Source organism: Perca fluviatilis, chromosome 6, assembly GCF_010015445.1.
Source record: "Perca fluviatilis chromosome 6, GENO_Pfluv_1.0, whole genome shotgun sequence".
NCBI lineage: Eukaryota > Metazoa > Chordata > Actinopteri > Perciformes > Percidae > Perca > Perca fluviatilis.
Genome location: NC_053117.1, coordinates 36,880,914 through 36,894,284, shown reverse-complemented (window position 1 = coordinate 36,894,284; position 13,371 = coordinate 36,880,914). Strand labels below are relative to the sequence as shown.

Genomic DNA, 13,371 nt, shown 5'->3' with positions numbered 1-13,371 from the left:
TAAGGGTCAGAGAGGAAGATTCATTTCAAGTTAATTCAGTTTTAGACTTTATACCTGAAACACCAGTTTATGTTTTTGATATTACAGAACCGTCGTGACCAACCTGATGCGCGTCCTGGTGAGGTTTGGGTTGGCATCCAGAGTAGCGCCACCCTCCACAGCCTTGAGCTGGACAACGTAGAGCTCCTCCAGCTCTGGTACTGTGTCAGGCATCAGGCGGAGGACAATTTCCGCCTCCCTTTGGCCTTCCAGGATCATCACGGAGCCAGCTAAGGCTAAGAAGTCCCCTGCTATATCTGAGTCACTCTGTATCTGCCAATGCACCTGGTTTGAGAGAATTTGTGTTTCCACTTTTAACAGTGGCCACAAAGAACTAAATCCAGCTAGTTTGAGCACTGATATTGGATAGGATTGATAGAATTAATGTATATTGATGTAATCTTACCGTGATGTTACCCATGACACCCTCTCTGCGTGTAATGAACAGGGAAATGTTGAAGGGGCCCTCTGCTTCTGTGGATTCATTGTAGACGCGCTCTCGGAGAGCATCCTCAGTAAACTGGACTATACCATTTGGGTCACCAAACTTCTCTATCTGGGAGGGAAAAACACATTAGGATAGAATAGGGGTGAGAAGGGTTCTGGTTGGTACGTGTCCATTGTCAGCGTTACTTTCACCTTTCCCATTCATTTCTATGGGAGCTGCCGTGCAATGCATTCTGGTGGCACTGCGGGGACTTTGGAGAGGCGGGGCGTTGAGTCGCAGCTCCACATTTGCACAAATTTGAATCCAGGCAACTTCATGCAAATGAGGAGCGGCCGGCTCGGCTCGATGCCTCTCAAAAGCTGTCTTTCAAACTGACCGCTGTCGATCCGAAATGAAGACAGATTCAGCAACTGCACGGCCTATTTCTTGCTTAAAATATTTTCAGAAACACGTTTTAGTGAACTATTTTCGTAAAATAAGAGATGCCATTCCAAACGAGCCGCCATTATGGTCCGTTTTGACATCCGGGAGCAGACAGTCCCACGTTAAGCGTTCATCCAATCAGGTGCAGCCATCGGGCTTGTATGAGGCTGTAGCCTGTTTTCTTTGCTTGTCAGTGGTCAGTGAAGAGAAACTGATAACTGCTGGTGGCGAGCCCACTAGCTTGCAATGCTGGGAAGCAGGGCGATCCCCTCCGTGAAAACATGGCCTATATGGACACGTACCATAAGGATTACATCCCATTAGATTTTCTTTCAGCAAAAAGTGCTGGCACTACGTCGTCGACAATCTTAACTGATTTATGATGGTGAAATCAACCTTGTAGGCATTATGCAATGAAGTACCTTTAGTGTTATGGCCCCAGCCTGAGGATCGACATCCACCTCTCCAGACACAACGCTGAGCTCTATGACAAATGTCTCTTCCACCTCCACTTCCCCGTGGGGGAGAATCCGCAGCTCTATGTTGCGTGTACTTTCCTCTCCATCCCTGAAGAAGAAGGAGCCGTTCACAGGCTCTCTAATGTCTGTATTGGATGGAGGAAGGAGCTCTCTGCTGTTAGGGCCACGGATGATCCAAGCAACCTGTCCAAAGGTAAAACCAGTTGGTATTAGTTGATGCCCGTGAAGAAAAAGCATCTTTGAGTAAACTGCAAGCAACCATTGCTGAGAGAACTGAAGTGATGTCTTTTTCTTTTGTTGCTCATACCGTTGCATTGCCCACCAGGCCTCCTGCTCTTTCCAAAACAAGGCTCAGTTTGAGAGTGGAGTTAGGATTGACCACAGCGATTAGGCTCTCGTTGAGGAAACGGACCACTCCACTTGGAGAGTCACTCTTGGCGATGGTTACCCGAGCCACTTTTGGAGAGCCTAGAATTGCTCCCCCTGTAGCTCCAACCAGCAGGACCTCAAATAGCTCTGCAGATTCACTGGGGGGAGATCATTTCAGGGTTGGAATAAAAGAAGAAGAAGAGACAACACCTTTCTAGAAATTGGGGCAGCGTTATCTAAAGTATGTAGGTACAGTTTATTTTGGAAATTGATCTTAATGCCTTAATTAAAATAATTAGGAAAAATCCAACCTTTAAAGGACACCAATTTTCTTTGTGAATGCATAATGTATCGTAAATAGATAAATGTTCCTGCTTAAAATGCAGGGGGCATAAGTACAGACACCCCTATGTTAAATTCCCGTAGAGGCAGGCAGATGTTTATTTTAAAAGGCCCGTTATTTCATGGATCCAGGATACTATGCATCCTGATAAAGTTCTCTTGGCCTTTGGAATTAAAATAGCCATATACTTTCCATAAAATCATCTCTCAATGCAAATCAAACCAGCTATCAGGCTAACTGAAATAAAACCATGCCAATCTCTAGGTATGGTCAGTCTATTGTTGTTCAGTCTATCATCATCATCATCATCATCATCATCATCATCATCAGTCTATGCACTAACTTATTATTTATTTTTTATTAATTATAATTTTTTTTATTTAAAAGAATATTAATTTATTTTTATTATTTTATGTATTTGATATTATTATTATTATTATTATTATTATTCTGAGGCAAGGGAATGCGGTATCTTTGCTGTTTTGTGTTCCATAATTTGTTAATTGTTAAAAAAGAATCTCAAAATAAAGTATTAAAAAATAGAATCAAATAATGTCTTCACTCATTATAGTCTTGCATTTGTTAAGCTATTGAATTGTGTGACCTGCTGAGTTCCTGATTACCTGCTACTTTTTTTCTCTACACTCTCTGTACTCTCTGTACTCTTCAGTACATTAATGTAGCTGGCCCAGAAATATAAAATATCTTCTATAATCTTCTAAATATCTAATATCTATGTCTTCTCTCACCTGTCCAGGTCATCTATAATAGTGACATTGATGTAGCTGGTATTCTGGCCATGGACAAACGTCACGGAGCCATTGTTCAGGATGTAGTCGAGGGCAGGGGTTGCACTCAGGCCTCTGGAAGTGAACTGAGCGGAGACCAGTCCATAGGAGCCCACCCTCCTCACCACTGGGATCAACACAGTACCCACATGCTCTTCAACTGTGAGAAAGAAAGAAGATTTTACATATAGTAAATCATCCGATTTGAACCCTTTGCGATCACAACAAGTCATTGCGGCCATCCAAACAACCAGGTTGAGGTACAAACGTCGGGGTGGGGGGGGGTTTGCTCTTTTGCAGTTGCTGCTCCGAGACTTTAGAACAGGCTGTAACAGTATGTCTGTAACAGTGCGGATGGCAGGGGGTAACCCTGCCATCCGCACTGTTACAGACGTACTGTAGCGCTTTTAAAATTTTACCTCAAAACTTATTTATTTAGAACGGCTTTTTAATACATGGTAGCACTGTGACATTTTCCTTTCTTCCTCCTGTTTTTGTGTAAGCTTTTCAGATTTGACTGTATGTTATGTTTTATCCTTTTTTATCTGATTTTACTGTATGTAATGTTTTATTCTTGTTCCTTGATGTAAAGCATTTTGGATACCTGCTGGATGCCGCAAAGGGCTATGATAAATGTTGTCTGATTGATCTTTTAACATCTTTATATCAAATGGCGTCTGTATCTAATTCTATTTGTGTGTTTGACCCCGCTTGAACAATTCACGTTTCACAAAATATATTTCAAATTGCCCTTTAGTCTTGACTCTTACCTGTAATGTTGACATAATCCTGCCTGAACTCCAGGATACCCTCAGCATTGTCATTCTTCAGTATGACCACAGCAAGAGAAGAGATGTTGCCCACAGCTGGAGGCTGGTCCAGCCGGAGACCCGACTCCCTCACGGTGTAGTCCACAGCACTGACCACCAGAGGGAGACACAGAATGAACAGTCACTGACATGAAAATCCCATCAACACAGTATTTTGACTAAATGAAGCCTCTGCAATGCCTATTTTATGAATGACTATTACCCTCCAGCCTTGATTGCTACATCCTTTTTTTGAACAATAACTCGCCACCAGTTAAAGCTATTAAACACATTCCAACCAACAAAACTTGTTAATCTACTCCAATTTATTAAATTACTTTGTATTTTGTTTGAACTACTGCACTCGGGCAGACGTTTCAGGACAATTAAAACACGGACAAAAAGAAGGTACAGTTATTATCCAAAAGCCAAGATTTTTTACAATCTTCTGTGTCTTTTATTTGTTTTTATAATGACTTGAGTCTCTTTTACTTTTGCACTTTTGCTGATGTTTACACTGAAAGGACTGCATCCAATTTCGTTGTACGTGCACAATGACAATAAAGACTATTATTTACCTGACATTCACTAGCTCCACTGTAGTGATGTTGAGGAAGAACATCTCCGGACCCTCTGGAAGACTGTCATCCTGGATATACAGTGTGACTTTTTGTGAGGTCTGGCCTGGGGTAAAGAGTAGTCGTCCTGAGGCTGGAGTAAAGTCCACTCCACTGACCGCTGTGTTGCCTGAGGTCTGATAGGTCACCCACACACGGCCCAGACTGCCCAAGGAGCGACTAACTGTTATATTAACCTGCGGCGGTAAAAGAGAAAAAAACTCATTTGGGTTAGTTTTGCAGTAGTCTCGCATTGCCAGACCTTCCTCCACAGCGCTGCAGAGGAGGGTCTGGTTGGTCCACACAACATTCCGGGATGGGAGAAAAAACGTGCTCTGGATTATTGGCATTTCTTCAAACCAATCACAAGCGTCTTGGGCGGTGCTAAGCGCCAGCCGGAGCCACGGCGCTGCTGCAAAATAGCCTCTGGAATTGAACAGATAGTCTAGCTAGCTGTCTGGATTTACCCTGCAGAGATCTGAGGAGCAGGTAACCATAGTCCTCAGAAATCCATCGGAGTTTAGAACGCCAACACAAAGAAAGCAGAAAGTGACGGACATCGGTCTGAAAAGTGGGACATCTGGCGGAATTTCTGCCGGCACCGGAGCAATCCCGGAAGTGGAACGTCGTGGATATAGTTTGCATACACAACCTCCTTTGTTGAGGCTCCTCCATCATATAGCCGTCGCATTTCTTTAATACAGTGTGTGTGTGTGTGTGTGTGTGTGTGTGTGTGTGTGTGTGTGTGTGTGTGTGTGTGTGAATTTGTATGGTTGCATTTGTATGTCTTGTTTATGTTGATTGTCTTGTTGCGTATTCCTATTTCTATTCATGATTTGTTTTAATGTGTATGCTGTTTTTAATGTATAGCACTTTTTGGTTTACGTGTAATGAAAGGTACTATACAAGTAAAATTGACATTGACATTTTGTTGAGCTCACCATTCCCTCCTCCTCCGACACCATGATCTGGTTCTGGGTGAAGGAGAACAGGCCATAGGGGTTGTCGCTGGCTGCCATGATAATCTTGGCATGCTTGGCTACGGGACTGATTTCCAGTCCAGAGGTGGCGGAGGTCAGAGTAAGCTGGTACTCACGGCGCTCTTCAGGAAGATTATCATCCACGGCCTGCCATCATGAAAGATACGACAGGGACAATTTTTTTTATGGAAAGCCCATAGGAAGACTTTATTACTATGCATTTGTGATCTGTATATGTGTATTTTGCAGTGCACTGATTCATACAATATCTGGATTTGTCTGTGAACTCTACAAACTATGTTATTCAGTACCTTCAGAATAATGGCGGCAACAGACTGTCTGTCTCTCATTGTCACAGTTCCAGAGATTGCTTCAAACTCAGAGACCACAGCTGGAGTGATGTTCCAGTACACCTGGATCTCTCCAAACACACCTGGCCCTCGCACAAGGCTGGGGGATACACACAAATATACACAAGGATTTTCAAATTACATTTTTGACTATTAAACGGACTGTAAAAAATAATGGACGAAGCTTCCGGGTCTAAAAAGTGAAGCCAATGCTGAAGTACCTTAAATTCTATCTAATTTCCAGCAGGGGGCGACTCCACTGCTTGCAAAAAGAAGTCTATAAGAAAATGAGCCTACTTCTGACTTGATTTATTACCTCAGTAAACACTTTCATAATGAGTTTATGGCCTTGATCTCTAGTTTGAAGTCTTCTTCAAGACAGCATGATGCTCATTTAGTAAATTATGTAAATTATTTATTTTAAATGAGAAAAACAGTTATACATTCATTCTATTCAATACAATACATTCATTATGTTCAAAACGACAAATGTCACAAGGTCCACAAACCAATGGGTGACGTCACTGCTGCTATGTCCACTAGGCAGTCATATTTACTGTAAAGTTCTCTCTGCTACGCCCTGCTATGCTCTGCTGTGCCCTGCAACTATATGTAAAGTGTCTTGAGATAACTATTGTTATGATTTGATACTATAAATAAAATTGAATTGAATTGTTTGTCTTCCCAGGTTAGGGATACAGTTTGATGTTTATCTCACCTGACCACCGCACTCCCATTGTAATCTCCCTGAGGTTCTCCAATGAGGATATTTCTGGAGGACTCTTGTATTCCAATAATCCCCAGGGCGGCCTTGTCTGCCTGGATAGTGATGGTGGCCATGCCTAGAGGGGTACATGGAGAGACCAGGGGATATGATCATTGCATCAATGAAAGAAAATCCTGTAAATACTGTACATTTGTTCCAATCAACTGATGCACTGGCTGTGGGAGTTTTTTTCTCATAAATACTGACCTTTTAAGGGGTCGATGACAGCACCACTCCCAGCAGGAAACAGCCGGATGGTGAAATGCTCATCTCCTTCCAGTGCAGTGTCAGCGAGGGCTCTAATCACAAACGTCTTCATAGAGTCAGTCTGGAAAGTATGAAAAGCATAGCAGACTTCATGAATAAAAATAATATTATAATAATAATCTTTATTGATAGAGCACTTCTTCAAAAGCCACATTACAAAGTGCTTCACGCAACAGCAAAATAAAACCGACCAGTCATAAAATCATCAGGTTTTTAAAACCTGTAACCTGTAAAAACAAAAAACCTGTACAGTGTAGGTACGAATAGTGAAAAACAGCTTTTTTTTGTGTGTGTGGCATTTGTAGGCCTTTAATTGATAGGACAGCTTAGACATTAAAGGGGATAGAGAAGGAATGACATGAAGCAAAGTGCTGCAGGTTGGAACCGAACCCGCGGCGTCGAGGACTGAGCCTCTGTATATGTGTGCACACTCTACCAGGTGAGCTACCCAGGCGCCCAGGGAAAACATTTTTTAAAGTGCTCATATTATGCTCATTTTCAGGTTCATAATTGCATTTAGAGGTTATACCAGAATGGGTTTACATGGTTTAATTTTCAGAAAACACCATATTTTTGTTGTACTGCACATTGCTGCAGCTCCTCTTTTCACCCTGTGTGTTGAGCTCTCTGTTTTAGCTACAGAGTGAGACATCACACTTCTGTTCCATCTTTGTTGGGAGTCGCACATGCGCAGTAGCTAGGTATGGACTACTAGCCAGTCAGAAGCAGAGTATGAGGGTGTGCCACGCTAGCAGCTAGGCGAGCATTATAACGTGTGTTACAAAGTGACCACGTTTGTCTCTGAAGTAAAGGCTGGACTACAGTAGAGCTGTTTGGAGCACTTTGTGAACAGGGTTTTCTGTTGGAGATGGTAAGTCCCTTTGGGGGGGACTTTGGGCTTTTTCACTTTGTAAACCTATAATGTCCACAAAAAAGATATATAACACAATAAAGGAAAGGGACAAAGCCAAAAAGCATAATATGAACACTTTAAAAGAAATAAAACGTAGCAATGCTAAATATTATTTTTATAATATGTGGTGGGACCGTAACACCACCCCTTTTATACTGTACCCCGGTGAAGACAAGAGTTCCATTGAAAGGTGAGAGGTCATCTTTAGCCTGGTCCTCCAGCTGCCACAGCAATGTCACTGCCCCCTCGCCGCCCACACTGCGCAGCACTGCTAGTGTTGCCAAAGCGCCAGGATCATCCAAAAACTCTGGCTCGCTGACAGCAACCTAAGATGGGATTGAGTAAGAAGAATATTTGTGATATTGAAAAAGTAAAATAAATTAAAAAAAATTAATCCTATTCCGTAGAATATGCAGTTATGAATAAGTTGAGGATCACTTTCAGATGGTGTTTAGTATGTATATGTTAGGTAAGTTTGTTTCAAAGCTGTGGTAGGTAGTTTATTTTAGAGAGAGAGAGAGAGAGAGAGAGAGAGAGAGAGAGAGAGAGCGTTCCTATTGGCTGTTCTGTATGCATTGCCCGTGCGACAAAGATGGAAGAGCTACAGAAAGAGGTCTCACTCTTTTTCAAATCCTGTTTATTTTTTTTGCATTCTACCCACTGCAGCTGACAGATAACATCTTTCTTCCAAGAAAAAGTATCACGTATCTCCTCATCTACTTGTAATTGCTTTACATAACTGTTTTTTCTTCTACATCCTAATCATCCTAATTCATCTATCAGTTTTAGTGGCTTTCTATAATATTTATGATGGTATTGATTCTTCTCTGTGTTTTTTCTTCTTCTTTTTGTTTAGTTTTTTGCTCTCTTTGTCTTTGTTCTTTGTCTTTTTTTCATTGTAAATGAGGGCCGCCGCTCAATGAACTGTTGATGGAGAAAATGTCCTCATAAGTACCCAGTAAGTCATTCAGACTCACCTCCAGTTTCTGAAATCCAAATTGTCCGAGAGGCGAGTCGTTGGGTGGAATGCTGATAGTAACAGAGGTCTCTTCTCCCAGTCGAGCACCACCAATCACACGCAGTAAATTCACTCTGAACGTCTCCGAAGTCTCTACCAGTTTGTCATCCAAGATGGTGATGGCAATCGTGGCTTCTTTCTAAAAATAAGGATGGCAAAAACACAAGCTAACACCCTGGAAGCTGTATGCAATAACCTGTGGACAGCGTCACATCCTGGCTTGATGGAATATAAAAGGCAGGTTAAAGCTACTGTATAGTGCGTAGTTTCTGCCACCCTCATGAGCAATTCTAAGTAATGACAACAAAACTGTTGGCGCGTCTACATGATACAAGCCTTCTGTGACTGCGTACTTAATTTTAATATCTTTCAATGAAAATGAGAATGATACAAAAATGATCATTCCCTCCAATATCGTGAATTACATCGCAATATCAGTCAAAATAATCGCCATTACATATTTTCCTCAAATCATGCAGCCCTATTTCAAATAAGGACAACTTATCCATTCACCTGCCCATCCTGAAAGGTGATGTTCCCAGATGTAGGGCTGAAATCGTTAAGATCAGCAGTGATTGGCTGAGCCTCCCAGTAGATGACCAGTCTTCCAGTTGTACCAGCGAGTCGCACAACTGACAGAAGGAGCATGTTGTTTGGTGGTGGTATCTCAAATGCCAGCACGCTTCCAGTGATGTCCTATATAGCAGATATTTAGAAATGATTAGGGTTTAATATTATTGTAAGTTAAATATTTGTTTAGTTTTTTGTCACTATTGCATCAGTTGAAAGTTATTTCAAATGAATCTCTCTAGGTACCAAGCCAAAAATATATAAATCCTTATATCAAATGAGTACAGATGCTGCTAAGCTTATATGCATGCGATAATATTTTCTCATCTTACTTACTGCATCACAAATTGGTCTCTTTCAACCAATTCTGCGTTACAGCCGCTTCAAAGCTTGTACAAATAGGCACTTAAAATTGTAGACAAAAAAACTTTTTCACACCACTACTGTAACATTGTGAAGAAATATAAATTATTAACGTTTGAAAATTTCGTTTTGTTTTCAAATGTCAGTTATACAAAATTCTTCATAATTTGGCCCCACAGCCCCTGAGAAAGTTTGTGAAACCTTGTGAAGAGGCAGGACTTAGAACTACGCGAGCCTCCTCCAGAGGAGATTGTTATGTCAACTTTAGGTCCTCTACCTTTGGACAGAATTGCTTTTCTGTGAAAGCCGCAGGGATGTGGAATTTGTTGCCAGTTGTTGTTTGAGACAGTGCTACTTTGCAACAGTTTAAAATTAATCTCAAGAAGTGGTTGAAAGAAGGTCAGATTTGTGATCATTAACACAAAACTGGTAAACTAGGGTACTATTCAAATTTTAGGTAGGCAATAATAAAATAAAAGAATAAATAAAAAAACTAATAATTGTAAATAATGTAAATTTTGAAATTGCATGTCTGTTGAGGTGATCCTTGTGTAGGTGCTGTATCTGTATTTTATCTGTATTTTATATTGTGAATGAACTTATTAGTAGGAATGCTCATTATCCACTGTATAAACCTGCTGTCACTTTGCCTTTGCCCAGGGACTACTAATTAGCTTGTACCTATCTCTGGTCTGTGCAACACATTTGTTGTGCAATGTCCCTGTCAAATAAATACATAAATAAATATCACCCTTAAGATTGCATCTCTATATCACAGAGCCACGTGCTCACCTTAGAAACATTGAACTGCAGAATGCCTCGAGGGTCATCGTTCTCCTGGATGGTGACCTCTGCTACTTCCATACCCGGCCTCTTCACACTGGGCTGCCCCGCTCCCGCTGAACCTTGAATTAGCTGAACACTGGTGATATTTACCAGGAAACTCTCTGCCAGCTCTGGGATATCATCCTTAGAAACACACACATGTACATATACACTTAATAATGGGGGATCTTAGATGTTCTCGCTCTATCTTACAAATGTATTCATAACTTATACTGCAAGGGTGAGAAAGAATGACAGAAGACAGGTAAGAGAAGCAGTGGTGTAATTTAACTAAGTACATTTACTTAAAGTGACTATATGTAATTATTTTTAATGTTTCTAAAGCTCTGTCATTTTTCATTCAATGGTCTTAAAGGACCTGTAACAGCAAACGAGACTAACAGTGAAAAGAACGCTATGTTTATATAGTTTTTAGTAAGGGATCTGCCCAGGTCCGATTTTTCCCGCAAAGTCACAGAATGATTTGCAGCAGGTAGACGGCGCTACAGTAACATATTCTGATGGGTCACAGATTTCTTTGTAACACCGGAAAAGCTTGTATTAGCGTATGCCAGCGGAGCCAGGTAAAAAGAAGTAGGAGGTTTCTTTATATAGGCCTAATTGTACGATACGATAACGTGAGTCACACAGGCTTTCAACAGAATTACGGGATTGTAAATGATTCAAAACCGACCCCGAATTGGCCCTCAGGTATGAAATGTGTCTATTTTATTCATAAAATAACTTTACAATGCGCGATTGTAGTTGTCCCTTCCATTTAGCGTGGACGTTTTCCTTTTACGCCGTGTTTGTGTTGGCCTACTATTTTCTTTTCTCTTGTCCCCCTGTAACGTTACTTGTGTAAAGCGTCCGTGGGTTTCATGAAATGTGTTATATAAATCTAAGTTGTTATTAAGCTGGTTGCTACAACAAACTCTTAATGCTTTGGCTCGTAACACAGTGACAGTGATACCCGGTTTAGCTCACGATACATCCAAAGTAGGCTAAGTTACAGTATGCAACACTTGAAATACAATGACGCATCTGTAACTTAAGCAAAACATTCATCGCGGCTATATGACCTCCCGGTAACGCTAACTCAGTAATCTACAGTGGGCGATATACAGCACCGTAAAGAAAAGACCTTTACGACGGCAGGGGTGGTAAAAACACTACTGCTTTTGTCTAAAGTGGCCGCTAGAATCAACACAAACTGAAAATTACAAATAGCCACTTTAATTACTTTACTTAAAGGTACAGTAGGTAAGACTTATAAAACTAACTTACTGTCATATTTGCTGAAACTGAGCCTATGTTCCAGTAGAACTACATGAAGCAGGTCATTTAAAAGAAATGGCACCACCTACAGCCTGTAGTGCGATGTGCAAAAATCAACCGCTCCCTGCTCAGATGCACCAATCAGGGCCGGGGGGTGCTCATGCACACACATTCATTCTCCCTTGTGGGGGGAGGGGCTTAGGAGACCGTTTTGGGCTTTAGCAGAAAGGGGGGAGGGACTGAGAAGTTGTCGATGTTCAAATTTTTTGGCTAGGTCCTGGATCTTCACAATCCTACCTATGGCACCTTTAAGTACACATTTGGAGGTACTTATACATTACTTGAGTCTTTTCTTTTCATGACACTTTCTACTTCTACTCCGCTACATTTCAGAGAGAAATATTGTACTTTTTACTCTACACTACACTACATTCATCTGACAGCTTTAGTTACTTTACAAATGAAGACTGTTGCACACAAAACACATGTACGTAGTTTATAAAATACTATGTTTTATAATACATTAAACTACCCAACAGGGCCTACAAGTACATCTGAAATGATTAGCCTGTTAAACAGTTAGTTGATTGACAGAACTGTTTTGATCGTTTCTGCATTGAGTAATTTTACTTTTGATACTTTAAGTACATTTTCCTGATGATAGTTACATACTTTTACTTAAGTAACATTTCCAATGCAGGAATTTTACATATAACAGAGTATTTTTACAGTTTGGTACTAGTACTTTTACTCATGTAAAGGATCTGAATACTTCTTCCACCACTAAAGAAAAGGCAGTTTTTTTATGATAACAAGGGCACAGACTATTGCCTTGCAATGGAATTCAATTGGAAAGGTCTATAGGACTTTATGTATAGTCTTTATTGTAAAAAAAAATGCATTGTTGTGTTTATAAAAAAGTATAACATTTCATTTTGTTACATTTTTAATAAGACCCTAAGTGAACTTCATATCAAATGCCATGTTGGGCTATATACTTCTATTTTGCCGTTTTTCAGTCTGGAGAAGTCATGTGATGCAGCCTAACATCACACAGTGTGTCATCACCATAGATATACACACACAAAGATCCCAGTTTTAAATATCTGTACATATTTATGTCTAATGTAACATTTTACTGTCTTCACATTTTTATTAGAATATACTTTTTGTTTCATACTGCTTAATAACCATACAAATAGATTTAAAAAAAATGATATAAACCCATTCTAATATAGTGTTAATGTACATACAGTATAACAGTATTTATTGTGTTTTGTCTGATGCTGTGGCAACATTGTTATTAAAACATTCATGCCAATAAAGCCCCTTGAATTGAAATGAATTGAACTGAATTGATAAGGAACATGTTCTGGAACTTGTCATGCAGGGTGACAGCTCACAGTGTGCCACATTCTAAACCTGTGATGGCATTCTATGGTTCTGTTTAGAATACAACCCTGGGTGCTTACAGGCAGTTAACAGTCTGAACTCATTAACGACGCATCTCTTTGTGTGACAGAGCTAAAAACACCAAAACGTCCGTACTACAACAATAGAGCAGTACTACTCTACACTGCAATACTCCACTATCGCAACAAATACTTTTGTTCAGCGATCATGGCGACGATGCCGGCGACAGTCATCTGCCCAACTCCCAGCGTACAGCTCGAGGACCTGAAAAAAGACCAACTGGAAACTCAAGAACTCATCAACCAGCTGGTCT

General features: G+C 40.6%; 1 protein-coding gene across 2 annotated transcripts in view; it reads right to left on the bottom strand.

Moving 5' to 3' along the window:
- The window catches only part of adgrv1 (adhesion G protein-coupled receptor V1), a 176,074-nt gene that overhangs the window by 85,339 nt on the left and 77,364 nt on the right, over positions 1-13,371 (bottom strand). For both annotated transcript variants that reach the window (XM_039802605.1, XM_039802606.1), the window contains 15 exons: positions 10,335-10,511; positions 9,123-9,305; positions 8,569-8,748; positions 7,753-7,917; positions 6,619-6,739; positions 6,364-6,487; positions 5,607-5,745; positions 5,257-5,442; positions 4,277-4,512; positions 3,660-3,808; positions 2,851-3,049; positions 1,697-1,916; positions 1,333-1,572; positions 446-595; positions 104-324 (listed from right to left, as the gene is read on the bottom strand). In XM_039802605.1, coding sequence (XP_039658539.1) covers positions 104-324; positions 446-595; positions 1,333-1,572; positions 1,697-1,916; positions 2,851-3,049; positions 3,660-3,808; positions 4,277-4,512; positions 5,257-5,442; positions 5,607-5,745; positions 6,364-6,487; positions 6,619-6,739; positions 7,753-7,917; positions 8,569-8,748; positions 9,123-9,305; positions 10,335-10,511 — 2,690 coding nt within the window. The remainder of the gene's footprint in view (positions 1-103; positions 325-445; positions 596-1,332; positions 1,573-1,696; positions 1,917-2,850; positions 3,050-3,659; positions 3,809-4,276; positions 4,513-5,256; positions 5,443-5,606; positions 5,746-6,363; positions 6,488-6,618; positions 6,740-7,752; positions 7,918-8,568; positions 8,749-9,122; positions 9,306-10,334; positions 10,512-13,371) is intronic.